General features: G+C 36.1%; 1 protein-coding gene across 3 annotated transcripts in view; it reads left to right on the forward strand.

Moving 5' to 3' along the window:
* Positions 1-19,850, forward strand: part of PKN2 (protein kinase N2) — a 158,448-nt gene that overhangs the window by 116,193 nt on the left and 22,405 nt on the right. For 2 of the 3 annotated variants that reach the window (XM_050806324.1, XM_050806332.1), the window contains exons 9-16: positions 9,413-9,556; positions 9,875-9,950; positions 10,526-10,700; positions 10,917-11,043; positions 12,646-12,776; positions 12,862-12,937; positions 13,014-13,105; positions 18,902-19,078. In XM_050806324.1, the coding sequence (XP_050662281.1) occupies positions 9,413-9,556; positions 9,875-9,950; positions 10,526-10,700; positions 10,917-11,043; positions 12,646-12,776; positions 12,862-12,937; positions 13,014-13,105; positions 18,902-19,078 (998 nt within the window). The remainder of the gene's footprint in view (positions 1-9,412; positions 9,557-9,874; positions 9,951-10,525; positions 10,701-10,916; positions 11,044-12,645; positions 12,777-12,861; positions 12,938-13,013; positions 13,106-18,901; positions 19,079-19,850) is intronic. The other variant, XM_050806341.1, reaches the window with a different exon arrangement.

The raw sequence follows: 19,850 nt of genomic DNA on the forward strand, positions 1-19,850 counted from the left end.
TGGGATTTTATGTAAAATATCATTTGGATTTTGCTATTAGAAAAAACATTTTTAAATTGTTGGTATAATTTAGCTCCATTTTACAAACTAAGGAAATTTTGGCCCTCAGGCTAAATAACTAGTCTAGGGTATAATCCAGGATTTTTTTTTTTTTTTTCCTCGTTCTTGAGATGGAGTTTTGCTCTTATTGCCCAGGCTGGAGTGCAATGGCGCGATCTCAGCTCATCTCTACCTCTGCCTCCCAGGTTCAAGCGCTTCTCCTGCCTCAACCTCCCGAGTAGCTGGGATTACAGGCATGCACCACTCCTGTCTAATTTTGTATTTTTAGGAGAAATGGGGTTTCTCCATGTTGGTCAGGTTGGTCTTGAACTCCTGACCTCAGGTTATCCGCCCACCTCAGCCTCCCAAAGTGCTGGGATTACACTCTTGAGCCTGGCCTAATCCAGTTACACTCTTGAGACTGTGCCTGGCCTAATCCAGGATTATTAATGAAGTCTACTGACTACCAACTCTGTGTTCTTTCTATTCTGTCGGGTTACTCTTTTATATTTTCTTGTAGCTATGCAATTTTTCATTTTCCCTGAATTCCCTCAGCCTTCCTGTTATAAAAAGCTTAAACTCCCATGAGAGATTGAAATAAAAGACAAAATGTTACACTAAGCCCTGTTAACTTTTTGCACCTTTCCTTTAGAGTAACTTTACTAATGTAGTAGTAAAAGTTCTTTATCAATATTAGAAACAGAGAAGAGCCCTGTCCTTAGAAACAAAACTTAGAACAATTTTAATAGATTTCAGTGTTGTTAACAGCAGAGCTGTAGAAAATGTTGACGGATCACTGGGAAAGGAGGGAAGAGAGTATCGAAGCAGTTAAGACAAGTAAAAAGATGGTAGGATTCATGGATTGGGACTAACAGTGGGATTGTCGTATCAGTGGATGTTGAGGTATTAGAGTGAACTAGAATGTTAGGAGATAATGTTCAGAGAGAAGTATGCAGACAGTTGAGATTGTGAAAGGATTGTAGTTACTGGTATGACAGTATGATGACAGGAGTGAAAGGGCAAGGTGAGGTAAATAACAAGATTTTAAGAAGTTAGCTGTGTGCAGTAGCTCATGCCTGTAATCCCAGCACTTTGGGGAGGCCAAGGCAAGCGGGTCACCCAAGTTCAGGAGTTCAAGACCAGCCTGACCAACATAGTGAAACCCTATCTCTATTAAAAATACAAAAATTAGCTGGGTGCGGTGGCAGATGCCTGTAATCCCAGCTACTTCGGAGACTGAGGCTGAGGCTCTGCTTGAACCCCCGAGGCGGAGGTTGCAGTGAGCCGAGATCACACCGCTGCACTCCAGCCTGGGCGACAGAGCAAGACTCCATCTCAAAATAATAATAATAATAACAAAATAAGATTATAAGAACCCAAGAGACTTTTCATTTATTTTTTCTAATTTTCAGAAATTTTTGACTCACTACATGAAAGAAGGTTGGAATTTAACTTTTAAACCACCACACTCCTATTCTCATTCTCCCAAATAATTATGTTAAATCAATAATCTAGTGTTTATTATAACTATAAAGATTGTCCATAGATGAACCATGTTCTGTACTGTGATTATATTTCCTTTTTAATACCTTTCCTCCCCTTAGGGCCACTAAATACCTCTTTGTTTTGTTTTGCTTAGTTTTCTGCATACCTATTATTTATCCCCAAAAGCTCCAGAAGGACTCTAAAACAACTGTATGTAAGCAGGTATACTTGGTTATCTATTAGTCCACATTTCTTCCCCATTAGAAACATCCTTTCTAGGGCCTTACATCTTTCTGCTCCAATTTAAATAGTTGCTACACAGCTTTCATCTTGAGACTTTGTTTTACTGTCATCTTGAGAACTGTCTTCTACATTGGATCACTTGAGTCTTGGATCACTCCATCTTCTTGCTTTACTTCCTCGTGTTGGTGAATCATATCCTCCATTTTCATGCTGAGAAAAGGGTGAATGAAATAAAGTTTTAGAGATGATATATGTCTGAAAATATGTATATTCTACTGTCATACCTGGGGTATAGAATTCTATTAGGTTGCTGCAAAAGTAATAGCGGTTTTGCTATTACTTTCTATTGCAAAAACCACGATAACTTTTGCACCAACCTAATAGGTTGGAAATTACTTTCATTAATTTTGAGTTGTGTAATTATTATTTAGCCTCAGTATTACAGTCGAGAATTCTGTGTCTCCCTTGATTTTCAGCATTTGATCATGATCTGTTAGATCTGCTAGATCTCTAAAAACTTTTAAGATTTTATCTTTTTTTCCCTGGTATTCTGAAATTTCACAGTAGTGTATCTTACTAGGGTATCTTTCATTCTTTTTGGTGGATATTGTTTGGCACTTTCAGTTTGAAAGCTTATTTGTTTCAGATCCATGAAACAAAAAAAAAAATGGAAAGCTTATTTTTTTTTTCAGAAAGCTTATTTGTTTCCTTGACTTACTTATTTGATAATTTTCTCATCTCCATTTTTAGTGTTTTCTCTTGGTAATTAAACCTCTTAGATTAATCCTGTGATTTTCTTTTTTTGTGGTTTCTCTGTCTTTTTTTCCACTTTCTAGGAAATTTTTACAACTGAAAAATTTACATTTGATGTCATATTTTTAATTTTTAAAAGTTCATTTTTGTTCTTTAGTTTTTGAAAAACACCCTGTTTTTCTCTCATGGAGATAATATCATCTCTTAAAACTGAGAATATGTTTTAAATTTTTTTCTTGAATTGTCTATACTACTTCTGAGATCTCTTTTAAGATCTCTGTTTGTCATATTGTATATTTGGGCAAATGTGTGGCCATCCATGGCTTTCTTAAGAATGAGACACTAAAGTAACCAATTTAAAGCTGTGTGTGGGCCGGTTGTGGTGGTTCATGCCTGTAAACCCAGCACTTTGGGAGGCCGAAGTGGGCAGATCACTAGATCAGGTGTTTGAGACTAGCCTGGGCAGCACAGCGAGACTTTATATCTATTCTATAAATAAATGCAAACAAAAAAGAAAACAATTTTTAAAATAATGAAATTTTAAGAAAAATTTTTAAAAAGAAATGCAAAAGAATGCAAAAGTGCCAGAGGTATTCCTTGCATAAAGGACCCTAAGGCCTGGTAGGTTAAAAATAAATTGTTTTAGATAAAATAAAAAACTATTACATTGTATTTCAGAAGCTTAGGGAATAATAATTCTACCAACATGAGCTTGCATCCAAAATTTTAAAATATATGAGGATATAGCCACCATGACCAAGCAGAAGCAGATAATGGGATTATTAAATATATAATATAAAATATTTTAAAGTTTGTGTTTAAATATTTAAATGATTATAGTATTTAAAGAATAGAAGAATTTGAAAACATGAGCAAAGGATAGGTAATGAGCCAAAAAGACTAAGCAGAGTTTTAAAATAAATAAATAAAATGAAATTATAGATGTCTGAAATTTGCTTCAAATAATTATGGGGGAAAGGTGGAGATGAAACATTATTGACCTTTATTGATAAATTGTTGATGCCGATAACAAAGAGAACCAAGTAGAAGTAAAAAATAGGAAACACAACTTCTGAAATGGAAAACTAAGAGCATATGTTAAAGAAGAGAGAGTTAGTGGCCTGAAAGAGCTAAAGAAGTTGCCCAGAATACAACACAAAAAGACAAAGAGATGAAAAATATGAAAGAAAGGTTAAGAAACATGAAGGATAAACTAAGAATGACTAACACGTGGAGTGGAGTTCCAGAAGTAGGGATTAGAAGGAATGGGGCAGAGGCCATGTCTGAAGGAATAATAGCCAGTAATTTCTAGAATGATGACAACCATGAGTCCTCAGATTTGAAAACATAAGTTCCTATAAGGATGCATAAAAAGATAGCTGCATCTAAAAAACCCTGGGGGAAAAATGTGGGCTGGATTTAAAGGATGCCTTTGTAGAAGAGATGGATGTTTAACTTGCCCTTGATGAGAAGAGAAAATTTGGACTGGTATGGGGGAAAGAATAGTAGGAAAATCTTATATAACAATATAGGTTTGAGTTGGAGAATAAGATATAAGATTAGAAATAGAAACTATATATGTAAAGACATGGAGGCAGAAAAGTATACAATAGGTTTGGAATAATTAGGAGTTTTTGGAACTTGTTATATGATGTGGATTGACATAGGAAGCAGTTGTGCATAGTTGATACAGCATAGTAGTTTCTATCGTAGTTGTTTGTGTCTTTCCTATAAAGGGAGCAGAGGCAGTAACCCACATCTATAGCAGGCTGACTTTTCCTGGCAAGATCATGGCCTTATATTCTCCATTATCTCTGTCTCCTACTCTTCTCTCTGTATTTTTCATCCTCCCAAATGATCCCAAAGTTTCCCTCTTTTTGTCACATTTGTTCCAGCTGGAGAATCACTCTCATTGGACTGCTGAACTGAAAACATATATTATTGTTTCTTGAGGTGGTGGTTTTCTGTTTTTCCCCAGTGGATTCCAGTCTCCTTCCTTCCCCGTCCTACCCTGTTTGTGGGCTGATGACTACAAAGTTTACTCAGATGACTTGGCTATGACTTAGAATGAGAGACACTGTTAGGAGATGCAAGAGCAAGAGGAAAGGAAAGTCGCAGTGTGTATTTCCCTTTCTCCTTCCTTGCCTTGCCTTGCTTTTCACAACAGCATTCATCTATGGCCACAACTCCTGTTGGATAGTTCCTTTTTCAAAATTTAGTCTAAATCAGATTCTGGCAATGATTAATAGTTCCTCTTGCCCCCTCAGGCGAAGAGTGATAATGGATTTCTACTGTTGCTTGTCCTCAGATTCTTTTCATTCCTTGTCGGTTTAACTTTTGTCACATCTCCATAAGTAGCCAATTTTAAAAACTCTATTTACTTAAACTCTTTCAGTGTACTATCTGCATGCTGCTAGGACGCTAACTGATAAATTTCCAAAGCCTATGTTGTCCTCAGAAGCACATTGAAGACCAGTGAGTATCATCTCTCGTGTACACGTTTGCAGAAATCTCACCTTTCTTCAGCTCTTGAATTTTCCAGGCATTGAGTTTATTCTCTTTTTAAGTGGCAACAGAAAGCTTTTTTGAGCTTTCTTTTCTTTTTGGCAGTGGAGCCTGGTTCACATTTTCTTCTTTTGCCCTTTTCATTTCAGTAGTAGAGCCCAGCTCTCCATTACTTCTATCAAAGTTCCTAAACTTTCTCAGTTCAGTGTCCTCAGTGTCCTTGTAATGTTTCTGCAGTGTGTCCCTAGACCTAAAGAAATACCCAGTAGTTCCATGTATTAAGAAGGGCTTACTAGTTAGTATTTAAGTCTTAAAACAGGTGTTTTTGAAAAATACAAATACTGAGAGAAAACATAATATTTTTATTCCATCAGTACATACTTAAAATTAACTAATGGGACATGTCTGCCTGTTCTCACTATGTAACTTCCCAAACCATGGGATCATAAGGATAACTGCAGTCTATTCTCTTCTTCCACAATGATTCCTCATAGGAAGTTGCTTTTTATTATTGTTGAAAACCCACCTTAGCAAAGATATGACATCACCGGAAGAAATATGGAGTATTCTAATGTTGAAACTATGAACTACCTTGTGCTAGTAGTTCTCACAGTGTCCCATAGATGTTGCTGTGTTTCCTATGAAAAGTGAAAATACTCTTTGGCACCCCAGGGCTCCTCAGCAAACAATTTGGGAACCTCAGCATTCTTTGTGCTAATTCTTTTGTGATAGATGTGTACTGTTCTTTTTTCATTGCACCACATGTTTTAATTTGTTGCTTTCCACCACACATAAGGCTGATGCAGTGTCTCTTACCTTGTTTGTTTACTTTCAGATCTTAGACTTCAGATAAGACACGCAGATTCCTTAGGTCTACACCAAGCAGTTTTCTTTTTGATCCTAGATTCAATTCATAATAAGACAAAATGAAACACAAGTTGGGACAGTACCTATCTCAACTCATACTGCTCAGCTTTTTTTGGTGGTAGTTTTACTCCATCTAGAATATTGTTGCTCCTAGACTTTGAAATTATCTAACAGCACGCCCTTGCCTTATAGAACTGACCTGCTTCATCTAGAAAATTGCCAGCATACCAGCAATCACACTTGCATTTTAAATTCTAAACGTTGGGCCGGGCACAGTGGCTCACACCTGTAATCCCAGCACTTTGGGAGGCCAAGGCAGGTGGATCACCTGAGGTCAGGAGTTTGAGACCAGCCTAGCCTACATGGCGAAACCCAGTCTCTACTAAAAATACAAAAATTAGCCGTGTGTGGTGGCGGGTGCCTGTAATCTCAGCTACTTGGGAGGCTGAGGCAGGAGAATCACTTGAAGCTGGGAGGCGGAGGTTGCAGTGAGCTGAGATTGCATCATTACACTCCAGCCTGGGCAGCGAGTGAAACAAAAAACAAAAAATAATAAAAAATAAATTATAAACATTAGTGACATCTTATGTAGAAGCTTTAGTCTATCTATATGGTACCTTGTTTTTCAGATACCATGTGACTGGTTTACTTATTCAAACCATGCTGGATGTTAGGATTTAAAGTGGGATTGGACACAAATGATGGAGTACTGACATAAAATATCTCTAGATCACAGCCACTCTCCCACTTATGTTTTGAAGAAAGTAAAGCTCACTGGGAACAGTGCAAAGTAACAAAAAGTGAAGAGCTTTGTATGTAAAATGTTAGAAACAGATAATCGGTGCCATGAAGAAAACTCAGCATGGAGACAAAGGATCTCTCAGCAAGGCGATCTTTACTTTCTGCAGAAAGGGTGCCCCTCGCAGATGGGACAATGGCAAGAGCACACCAGAACAAAGGAAAAGCAGACATATATATATATATCCCTTATGCATTTGAGTCATCCTCACTGCTGTGTCCTGCATCCGTTGGCTGGAGCTGGACCTCACAGTCTTAAACTGATTACCGATTTGCTAATAACCTAAAACTTTCCTAAATAGGTAAGTGCAAAGGAGAACAAAGAGGAAGAGGAAGTTGCTTATGAAAGGTTTAAGGAAGCAACAACATTTCCAAATAAGGAAGGGGCATAAGCTATGAACTAAGACTTGCCTGGGCCTGTCCAGACATGCCTGAGTAAGCCAAAGCAACTAACTGGGCTAAAGTGTAATAACTAATAGTTGATAGGAGGCTTTAGAGTAAGGAGCGATTATTCCTAGTGTCTTTTATTTTTAACCCAAGATGAGCTTTGAAGAGGAACTTTTCTACTTTCTACATAAAACTTCAATGTATAATTCTAGGAAAGCTAGCTTAAGGTCTATGAGGTGACTTATCCTAAATCTCAGATCATTTTAATTTTTATTTTTCTGAGACAGGGTCTTGCTGTGTTGCCCAGGCTGGAGTGTAGTGGCATGATCTTGACTTACTGCAACCTCTGCCTCCCGGGTTTAAGTGATTTTCATGCCTTAGCCTCCCAAGAGGCTGGGACCACAGGCACATGGCACCACACCTGGCTAGCTTTTGTATTTTTAGTAGAAATGGGGTCTCACCATGTTGGCCAGGCTAGTCTCGAACTCCTGACCTCAAGTAATTCACCCACCTCAGCCTCCCAAAGTGCTGGGATTACAGGCATAAGCCACCTTGCCCAGCCTGAAATGTACTTTAGTTTGAAGCATGGAATGAAGATACAGAGGAAAGAGAAATTAGTCAATATGTTAATTTTACCAGAGCGTCTGTAATAAATAGCAAATGAGGTGATTGGATCTTCTCTTATTCACAGTAAGACAAAATCTTACCATTTCAGCCAGTGTTAAAGTGTAATAAGAACTTCTAACAAGTACTAATTCTGTCTCTAGCATATGTGCATCTTGCATCTTCCCGATTCATAACGAGTCTTCCTTGCAACAGTGGAAGAAGGCAGGAGAAAGTAGACCTCTCTTCCTCCAATCTAAAAAAATGGAGTCTAAATTACCAATCCTGACATGATTCTTCCAGTTTATTTCCCAAAATAGCTGCTTCCAAAATACTTACACTTCTAACTTGAATAGAGTATTACAGCCTTAGTACCCCATCCCTTCTGTATGCCATTTGCTAGTCTTAAAATAATTATATTCTCCTCATACTTCTTTCATGACAATTCTCTCCCATATTAATTATGAGTCAGAGAGAAGAAATGAGGTGGGAGTCCCTGAGATCACATTCTCACTGCCATAGATGTACTTTTCTAATTGTTTTCCTGTTTGGCTATAAAACCCTCTGGCCCATTGTGTTTTGATTCATTTCTTTTCATGTTGCATTTTTTATAGGTGTTTTTCGTGTTCATTAGCATCAACTAGATTTATAATTTAAGGTCAATAGATTTTTTTTTACTGTATATACCAAGACCTTACATAATAAGATGCATAAGTTTATAAATTGAAATTTGTTATATAAAGTAAGTAATTTACTGCTTTGTAGAGCCTTAAAAGGAGAAACATTTATCTCTTTATGTGGATGGTGTACAGAAGCCTAAAAAACAAAATAATAGAAAAGTCCAGTACTTTATGATTAAAATATATATACATTAAAACATATAGGTAGTGGTCAGTATATGGATTGACCCCAGCTTAGGAACTATGTTCTACAGGTGCATTTAAATAAACACTGATTATTAAAACCTTAAATATATTTCCCCACATGAGCATTTTCAATGTCTACTGTGTATTCTCTCATATAGCTTTGGTATAATTAACTTGTCCCTGGTTTTTGAACATTCAAATTCTTGCTAATTTGCTTTTTAAATTATGTTTTATTGTTATAATAAGCGAATATCTTTGTGTATAAAGCTTGGTCTGAATTTCCCCTTTCTGCCCTACGTACACAAAATGGGTCTTGCTACCCAGTGGTATTTTGAAAATTAAATGACCTAATATTCTTAAAGTGCTTATTAGCACAATATGTGGCACATTGTGAGTACAGAATAAATGCTATTTGCAGAACTTTTTCTGACTCAGCAATGAGACAAAGAAATAAAAAGGTTTCAAATGAGTTCTTTGAAGCAAGCAAGCATTGGGGTAGTAACATAGCATGTGATGACAAACAGAGGAGGGAAATCCAAAAGATTGAAGCTGTAAGAGAAGGGAGTTTTGGTGGTTATTCATATGTACTGGTTGTTCCCAGTTGTGTATTCTTTAAGTATACTTTAGGAATACCTTAGCTGGAAAGTGTCACAGTGTAAGTTTTGTTCCTTTGAATTAAAATGTGTAAGTTTGATAAAGTAATATACAGTTGAGAAACATTACAAATCTCTTTAAAACAGTGTGACCTTTGTGTCTGTAATTTTTGTTCATTGTATTTGTATTTCATATTTTTGTGATATTTTATTCAAGTGTGTGTCCAATGATGTCTTTTCTGTTTTCTTTATTATTTTTTTTAATTATCCTAGTCACGTGAACTGGAAATTTCAGTTTATTGGCGTGATTGGCGGTCTCTGTGTGCTGTAAAATTTCTGAGGTTAGAAGATTTTTTAGACAACCAACGGCATGGCATGTGTCTCTATTTGGAACCACAGGGTACTTTATTTGCAGAGGTAATAAATGTATTTTATTAATGTGCATAACTACAATTGAAATTACGTATGTAGGCAGCATAATATAGAAGTGGAAAGAGTGTTAGGCTGAGAGACAGATGACTTGAGTTTTGGCTAAGCTATGCCACTGAATAGGTATGTGACCTTGAGACAAACCAATTATTCTTTCTATGTCTGTTTTCTCAGCTAGAAAATGAGGGGCTGGACTAAACTATAACTAAGATTCTCTTAAGCTTTCAAATTTTATAAGTTTAGTGCATTTCATGAACCATAAATCCAATGCTATTTTCATGTCAACTTGAATTTTCTTCACTGCAGGTTACCTTTTTTAACCCAGTTATTGAAAGAAGACCAAAACTTCAAAGACAAAAGAAAATTTTTTCAAAGCAACAAGGTAATTACTAACAATCAAATACATAGCATTTTGATATTTTCTTAAACATCTAATTACCATTTTAAAAGTAATAGCCATCTGTGAGTTTTTTTGTTGTTGTTTATTCATTTATTTCTAATTTCTTATTAAGGAATATTGTAAATGTATCCACAAGTGAAGAGACTAGTGAAATGTACAATCATCCAATTTCAACAATAGTCAACTCATTTTATTTTATCCATATGCCATCCTCTCACTACTTTCTCAAATTTGAAGCAAACCCAGACATCCTACTGATTTATTCATAAATATTATAGTTTATATCTGTAAAAGATAAGATTTCTTTTTAAAACCTTAACCACATATTACTACTAGACTTAAAGAGAAAAAAAAAATTCTGACCTATTTAATTTTAAAACTACTTATGCTATTTTGCACCAGCCTTTACTAGCAAATAGTAAAAAACTAGTTTTTTTAAGTGACAAATTTTGTTTGTTCTTCATAGATTATAAACTGACGAGTAAGAATTTTTAAAGTATGACTTTTGGTTATACATAAATTACTTGTTCTATTTTTGTTATTTTCAATATCTACAGGCAAAACATTTCTCAGAGCTCCTCAAATGAATATTAATATTGCCACTTGGGGAAGGCTAGTAAGAAGAGCTATTCCTACAGTAAATCATTCTGGCACCTTCAGCCCTCAAGCTCCTGTGCCTACTACAGTGCCAGTGGTTGATGTACGCATCCCTGAACTAGCACCTCCAGCTAGGTATGTGTCTGAGATTTTAAGCATCTTATGCAAAGTTATTGGGACAATTACGTACCAATTATAGCAGGTGTACTGAGTCTTGTTTTTTTCCCCAAGTAGTATTTTGAAAGTAGTGTTCTGTGTACTTAAAAAGTAAATTGTTTGCTTTAATTTTAAAGTGGTTTAAAATACAGACTTTCTATTACTGTTTTGGTGAGTTACTTTATCTTCTATAAGTGATTCTACAGTAACCAAATTGGACTTTGATCTTGAGCCTGAACCTCCTCCAGCCCCACCACGAGCTTCTTCCCTTGGAGAAATAGATGAATCTTCTGAATTAAGAGTTTTGGATACACCAGGACAGGCAAGCCATTTTAAACCTTGCATAATTCCTTTTCACCGAATGAATTAGCAGTGAAAGCATCATAGTGAATAAGGCGTGTATTTCCATTTAAAATTGCCACTGTGAATTTATGGTTTTTTGTTTGTTTTTTGTTTTTGTTTTTTGAGACGGAGTTTCACTCTTGTTGCTCAGGCTGGAGTGCAATGGCATGATCTTGGCTTATTGCAGCCTCTGCCTCCCAGGTTCAAGTCATCCTCCTGCAAGCAATTCTCCTATCTCAGCCTCCCAAGTAACTAGGGTTACGGGCACATGCCACCATGACCAGCTAATTTTTGTATTTTTAGTAGAGATGGGGTTTCATCATATTGGTCAGGCTGGTCCTGACCTCAGGTGATCTGCCCGCCTCTGCCTTCCAAAGTGCTGGCATTACAGGCATGAGCCACTGCGCCCAGCCGAATTTGTGTTTCTTATGGTCTAGTCTCAGCTAAATTAGACTGAGTTGATAGGAGATAACCAACTTCTTAATGTTGGCATGAAATTGTCGTTAGCCTCTGGATGCTCATGGTCCAGAAGAGATAGAATAAGCTGCTTAAGCTATAGGTAACATAGGAGTGAGTTTGATACTACATGACATACTGCCTGAAATACTATTCTTCTTCTAGCATGATTAACATACATAATAATGTGTTAGTTTTTTGTTGTTTTGGTTTTGTTTTGTTTTGGTTTGGTTTTAAGATAGAGTTTTGCTCTTGTTGCCCAGGCTGGAGTGCAATGGCACTATCTTGGCTCACTGCAACCTCCACCTCCTGCGTTCAAGTGATTCCCCTGCCTCAGCCTCCCAAGTAGCTGGGATTACAGGCATGCACCACCACGCCGGCTAGTTTTGTATTTTTAGTGGAGACAGGGTTTCTCCATGTTGGTGAGGCTGGTCACGAACTCCTGACCTCAGGTGAGCCGCCCGCCTTGGCCCCCAAAGTGCTGAGATTACAACCATGAGCCACCGCGCCCAGCCCAGTTTTTCAACTTTTTTTTTTTTTTTTTTTTTTTTTTTTTTTTTGAGACGGAGTCTTGCTCTGTCGCCCAGGCTGGGGTGCAGTGGCCGGATCTCAGCTCACTGCAAGCTCCGCCTCCCGGGTTTACCTGCCTCAGCTTCCCGAGTAGCTGAGACTACAGGCACCTGCCACCTCGCCTGGCTAGTTTTTTGTATTTTTTAGTAGAGATGGGGTTTCACCGTGCACCGTGTTAGCCAGGATGGTCTCGATCTCCTGACCTCGTGATCCGCCCGTCTCAGCCTCCCAAAGTGCTGGGATTACAGGCTTGAGCCACCGCACCCGGCTCAAATTTTTTTAGATAAGTTTAATATAAAAGTAATGGCTCCAGCTACTTGGGAGGCTGAGGTAGGAGGATTGCTTGAGGCCAGGAATTCAAGAGCTCTCTAGGCAAACATAGTGAGACCCACCTCTAAAAAAAGAAAAAAAAATTTTAAAGAATGAGTATCTGAATTTTACTTTTCACTCCAACATTTATATTGACTTTTGAAATGTTTTTCCTTAGTTTTATTATTACCAAATAAGTTGTTTTCTGGGTGTTTCTATGGTTTAATGTGTATTTAATATTTTACAGGATTCAGAGACTGTTTTTGATATTGAGAATGACAGAAATAGTATACTTCCAAAATCTCAATCTGAATACAAGCCTGATACTCCTCAGTCAGGCCTAGAATATAGTGGTATTCAAGAACTTGAGGATAAAAGGTAAAGAATATATACCAAGTTTTGCTACTACATGTTTGGTACCATAATTTGTTGTCTTATTATTAATTGACACTTCTCTTTTCAGATCTCAGCAAAGGTTTCAGTTTAATCTACAAGATTTCAGGTGTTGTGCTGTCTTGGGAAGAGGACATTTTGGAAAGGTAATCTTTTTGGAATTTTTTGGAATATCTACAACATTAACTCAAATGGAAAATAATTATTTTAATTTTATTTCAGGTGCTTTTAGCTGAATATAAACACACAAATGAGATGTTTGCTATAAAAGCCTTAAAGAAAGGTGATATTGTGGCTCGAGATGAAGTAGACAGGTTAGTTTTTAAAAATGAAATTGTTTATTTTTCTGAATTTGTAAGTTAAGAGAAATGATGTATATATTACAACAGCAAAATTATCACGATTTTACAGTAATATGTGAAGAAATTAAATATAATGTATCTATATTTGACATAAGGTAGACATTAGTTTTTCTTTTTTGCCCCTTCCTTTTTACCCTTCCTGTGACAATTAACTGGTTAATGGATACCAAAAAAAGATAGTGAAATGTTTAAACTAATTCTGTTAAGGTTTTTATATATGAAAATGTTAAAGTGTTTATATGGAATAGAAACTGTTATTCATCTGTTGTTTGGTGGGGCTATATTTCATTCTATCTTAATGGAAATGATAAAAAGTCATTTACAAATAATCTACAGTTAATGGAATGTTTTAAAGTATTTTACAAAGCAGAATATGTTATCTTATTTTTTCCCTCTATTTTTCTTAAAAACATGTTTTTTGACCCTAACATCTGGGTCTAATTAAGTTGTGGATACATCTTTTTGTACAATTATTTATTTATTTATTTATTTAAGACAGAGTCTCATTTCTCCCAGACTGCAGTGCAGTGGTGCCATCTTGGCTCACTGCAACCTCCACCTCCCGGGTTCAGGCACTTCCCCTGCCTCAGTCTCCCAAGTAGCTGGGACTACAGGCGCGTGCCACCATACCTGGCTATTTTTTTGTATTTTTTACAAAATATATTAGTAGAGATGGGGTTTCACCATGTTAGCCAGAATAGTCTCAATCTCCTGACCTCATGATCTGCCAGCCTCAGCCTCCCAAAGTGCTGGGATTACAGGCGTGAGCCACTGCGCCCGGCCTCATAATTATTAAAATGCAAGGATTTGGGGGGTTAAGATTGTAATTCACTCAGAGAATATACTTTAAGAAATGACTGTCTTAATACAGAATAATTAAATATGGACATTATTGTGTAAAAATGGCATATTTATCACAGAAAAAGGCTTTCATTGGACATTTTTCTTACACCACTAGGAAGCATATATTAATATTAATGGTAGACAGCCCTGCACAATGAAGAGAGCCCTGGGCTATGACTGAGAAGGCTGACGTTTCTAGTCCTCATTGCTCCTCCTTAGTAAGGATTTGACCCTAGGGCATTTCACTGAACATCTTTAAGCCCCAGTTAACTCATATATTTAAAAATATATTTGTTTTGGTAATACTTGCCTTACTGAGTTGTACTGATACATAGAGATGCCAAATTGCAACTTTTAATTTTTTTTTCCACCATATGGGTAGTTCTTAGAATAAGGAAAGGCCTCAAAAGATTGAGATTTGTTTTTTTATGTTAAATAAACTTTTCCTTTTGGATTTTCCTATTTGTTTTTCACCGTTGTTTCTTTTCACTGTTTCTCATACACCTCAATCACATCAAAATCAATGCTTTCTTGATATCTAATACTAAAGAGCTTGCTGGATATTTATAAAATATTCCGAGCACCATATTACATGTTTAGAATTATTTTTATGTTACACAAGCAGATAATTAAAGCAAGTCTGTGATCCCACCAAAGCAAGTCTTTGATTCTAAGGCTGTTTATAATTGGACTAACAGAAGGGTCAAATGTTTCCTTCCCTGAAGGAATATTTGCTTTTCTCCAGATTCTTAAATGGTAAATTCATTTATTTTCTAAAATAATAGGGAACTGTTTACTACTTCTATTAATCTTGATTTATGTGGCTTTCTGCTACCTTGTTACAACTTTGTGCTAAATCTTTGTAGGAGAAATGCTTTCTAATTAAATCTACAGAAAATTCGGATCACAGGATGGTGCTGTAGCCAGAATCTAGGCCATTAGTAATCTCAACTGAAAATTAATCCAGTCTTGTGTAGAGACAGGGTCTCACTGTGTCACCCACACTGGAGTGCAGTGGCATGAGCCTAGTTCACTGCAGTCTTGAGTTCCTGGGCTCAAGCCATCCTCCTGCCTCAGCTTCCCATTGGGACCACAGGTGCATACAACTGATCCATCTGCATTTCTTTCCCCCATAGAGTCAGGGTCTCCCTATGTTGTCCAGGCTGGTCTCAAACTCCTGGCTTCAGGCGATCTTCCTTGGCCTCCCGAAGTGTGGGATTATAGGTGTAAACCACCACACCCATTCTTAACTTAAATCTCTACTTTTCAGTAACATGAAAATTTAAAAATCTCAAGTAGAACTGGTATAAAAAGAGAGAAAAGAAAAATCCAAGAGTGAGAAATGAAACACACTCTTAGAGAAATTTGAGTAATGAAGATATGAAAAAGGAGTACTTTTAAATTTCTAGCATATCTGAAAGAAGGCGAGAAAAAAAATTAGTTTATAAGGTTTTTTTTTCAAGAGTAGCTTTTTTATTTTATTTTATTTTATTTATTTATTTATTTATTTATTTTTGAGATGGAGATTTGCTCTTGTTGCCCAAGCTGAAGTGCAATGGCGCGATCTCGGCTCACTGCAACCTCCGCCTATCAGGTTCAAGCGATTCTTGGAGCTGCCTCAGCCTCCTCAGTAGCTGGGATTAACAGGCGTGCACCACCATGCCCTGCTAATTTTTTGTATTTTTAGTAGAAACGGGGTTTCACCATGTTAGCCAGGCTGGTCTCAAACTCCTGACCTCTGGTCATCTGCCCACCTCAGCCTCCCAAGGTGCTGGGATTACAGGCATGAGCCACTGCACCCGGCCAAGACTAGCATTTTTTAAAAGTAATATATTTCATTACTTGCAAGTATAAATGGTAAATAACTTAAACTAAACTTATTATAACTGAGCAGAATTTTAAATATTTACTTTCCACTTCCTAGCTTATCTTTTTAAGCCATGGAATTTAGTGTCATTGTTTATTTTTTAATAGATGTTCCTAGAATACTTTATGTATATATTTTTTGAGACAGAGTCTCACTCTGTTGTCCAGGCTGGAGTGCAGTGGAGTGATCTCGGCTCACTACAACTTATGCCTCCAGGTTCAGGCGATTCTCCTTGCTCAGCCTCCCCAGTAGCCAGGATTACAGGTGTGCACCACCACGCCCAGTTCATTTTTGTATTTTCAGTACAGACAGGGTTTCACCATGTTGACCAGGCTGGTCTGCAACTCCTGACCTCCGGTGATCCATCTCCCTCAGCCTCCCAAAGTGCTGGGATTACAGGCATGAGCCACTGTGCCTGGCCTACTTTATGATTCTTAATGACAGTTCTCATAGTCTAAATTTTCTTTCTATAGTCTGTATTATATTATTTTACTTTGAAATTATAAATCATAGAAAATTTCAAATCAGCCTCTTTTTAAGTGAACACAAATTATGGATTTTAAAATAAAGTGTTAGATAATTTATGAACAAAGATCATATTCTGTGTACCTACCATGAGTAAAACACTCTTAAGTCCTGTCTGCCCTTCAATTGCTGAATAAGGATATTACGTTTATGTTACTGGAATGCCTCCTCACTCAGCTTCCTTTTCTTACCAATTTATATTTCAACACAACAGAATAGGGTTGGAAGTATATTTTTGTGTTTGTAGAAGAAAGCACAGCTAACCAGCTTATGTAGGATTCAATTCTAAGACCTTGGTTTTATTAATGATGTTTTCCCCTGACTAAAATGACTATTTATATAAGTTTTCAGGTTTCTAACTTATCTAAAAATGTAATGAAGTTTGAAGGAAGTACACAAAACATGTTAGGAACTAGTAACTTAGGGAAACAAGACATAAATACATTATGTAATAAAGGTGACTAGATAGAGTCCAGCTTAAAATAAGCAATACAAACAATAGCAGTTCTTAGGAGGAAATCAGTGTACTGGTGTACTACTACACCATAGTACATATAGTGTACTACTCCCTGGGCGTGCTACTAATCTTCCCTATTTTATTAAACAGCAATACCAGTTGCTCAAGCCAGACACAGTCATTCTTGATGCTCTTTTCCCCTTACCTACAACACTCAAACTATTAGCAAATCCAGTCAACTTCACCTCTAGAATATATCCCAAATCATAGAAAGCATAAAACCAATAGTAAATCTCTGTTGTATTTACTCTTAAATTTTCATTCCACATCTATAATCTGATGAAGCAGCAACTGACATTTGTGTTGCACTTTTCACTTTGACACTTTTGTTTGATTCTTGTCATCACTATTAGAAATATTTAGAGCGAGATTTAGGTAGAGTCTTATAAAAGAGGTGGGATTTTTGCTGGGTTTTGGTAGACAAGTTATTTGGGAATAAGGAGAGAAGAGTGATGACAATTTAGAGGGAAATATTCTGAACAGGATGAATAAGGTTTAAAGTTTTACATAAAGTTGGACTGTTGCATGGACTTTTAGGGACAAGACACAATTTAGATAATGTGAGACAAGTTGAAGATTCGTATGCAATAGCTTTTTCGTGTACTATAAAATGCATAAAATTAAAATTATTGTGTCAATTTGGACCTATAGCCTTGCTCCTTTGTCTCATTGTTCAAAGACATCTATACAGATGTATCATCATTATTGTAATTCAAATAATTCCTGTGAATCGCATTAAAATAATTTCAAGGGGTAGTCCAGCCAGTGGGTCTCAAATATTTTGTACCATTTATATGTTCCACCCAGTTCTAACATCTGTTCAGTTGAGAACAGTTGTTTCATTCATAAGTTCACCCATAATGAATTAGTGAGTCACCCATAAATAAAAACTAGGGACAGGCGCTGGCATGGTGGTTCATACCTGTAATCTCAGTACTTTGGGAGGCCAAGGCAGGAGGATTGCTTGAGACCAGAAGTTCAAGACAAGCCTGGGCAACATAGTGAGACCCTGTCCCTATCAAAAAATAAAAGCCAGGCATGGTAGTATGTGCCTGTAGTACCAGCTACTCAGGAAGCTGAGGCAGGAGGTTCACTTGAGCCCAAGAGTTCAAGGTTACAGTGAGCCATGATCATGTCACTGCACTCCAGCTCCTGAAAGACAGAGCAAGATCCTATCTCAAAAAAACACACAACTGTAGATAATGAAGAGAACATACTTGTCATCTACTTAAGCCCAAAACATCTTAGTTTTGTCTTATTTCATCTGATTATTTTATCTACATTTAGCCAAAATTCAGATTGGCTTCATAAAGCAGATGTATTAGAATACGTCTTACAGATCTTGTCCAAAGCAATTTTTAAGTACATTATTTTCTAGTAAATTTAAATGACAAAAATAAAAACTATTAACTTTTTAATCTTCTATGAGTTTATTTATAATAGTGCCTTAATTTGTAGTAACATTTAGACACTTTGTCATGTATCGTCTTTATTTTCTAGTCTTTTAAATTAAAATTTTATGCAGCATATCTGTACATCTCAACTTCATATCAATTTTATATGATAAAAAAATTTAATACTATAGCTTGTGAATTATAGATACTGTCCTTGAAATTACCTTCACCACAAACTTTAAATTTTTCATAGTATGCTTTAAATTGCTAAATTCTCTGACCAATTCCTGAATAATTTTCATAATTCACCCTTAATAAAGCCTTTTAAAAAATTAACTATAACCACTAACCATATATGTGCTATAGACTATCAATGTGAACGCTATAATCTTTTAAAGTTTCTATTAATATATTTCAACTAAACTTACGTATTTTAGGTAGATCAGTTTTCATAGCACATATAGCAAAACTAAGACACATGTTAGGATTTTTAAGTTATAGCTAAAATTGTGCTTATTTTTAAGTTTAGTAATTTATAAAGGATGTTATTTCCAACTAGAATTATTTTTAATCTGCTTATTTTTAAATATTTTCTTTTACAGCTTGATGTGTGAAAAAAGAATTTTTGAAACTGTGAATAGTGTAAGGCATCCCTTTTTGGTGAACCTTTTTGCATGTTTCCAAACCAAAGAGCATGTTTGCTTTGTAATGGAATATGCTGCCGGTGGGGACCTAATGATGCACATTCATACTGATGTCTTTTCAGAACCAAGAGCTGTGTGAGTATGCTTTAGACATTTATCTGAGTTTTTCCATGACTGATTTAATGTGGGAAGGAAAATTCTTTGAATTTTAGATTTTTTTCCTAACAGAAAATAGATCTCTGCAAGAAATATTAGAACTCCTTCCTTACTTTTTTGCCATATACTTTTTGTATGTATTCTGTTGTCTGTGTTGAAAATGTCATGGATTATCCTAAACCACAATTAATTCTTTAGATAAACAATGTAGATTCATTTTAGTAAAATTTCTTTTTGTGCTACTAGATTTTCTCACTAGAGAATGCCATTCAGAATTACAGCTTTAAAGACAGATTATACTCAAAATGCACTGTTAAGTTTTTGAAAAGAAAGTACAGAAGAGTCTATCATATATTTACATAAAATGTTTGTATTTGCCTTTCTAAAGAGTAATTTAAAAGAATATCAAGTATTTGCGTCCTTGTGCTTAAAATCTCTCTGAACAAATGTAAAAGAAACTGGTTATGTGTGTTGCCTCCAGACAAAGGGATAAAGAGCAGACTTTTCATTGTAAACTTTTTGTAGTTTTTGAAGTCAAGGTTTGGCTTATTCAAATACATAAGAATAATAGTAAACACTTGAAATTATATATGCATGTATGTATATTTTCCCTGTTAGTATCTTAATTTTATAGCTGTTAAATGGTGGAGCTAAGATTTGAACCTAGGAAAGTGCTATTAATACCTACACCCTGCATGCTGGTGTTTACCAAATTTGTGTTTCCAGCCCCGTCCTTTTACCTAAACTTCCA

The sequence above is a fragment of the Macaca thibetana genome, chromosome 1, assembly GCF_024542745.1.
Source record: "Macaca thibetana thibetana isolate TM-01 chromosome 1, ASM2454274v1, whole genome shotgun sequence".
NCBI classification, from domain to species: domain Eukaryota; kingdom Metazoa; phylum Chordata; class Mammalia; order Primates; family Cercopithecidae; genus Macaca; species Macaca thibetana.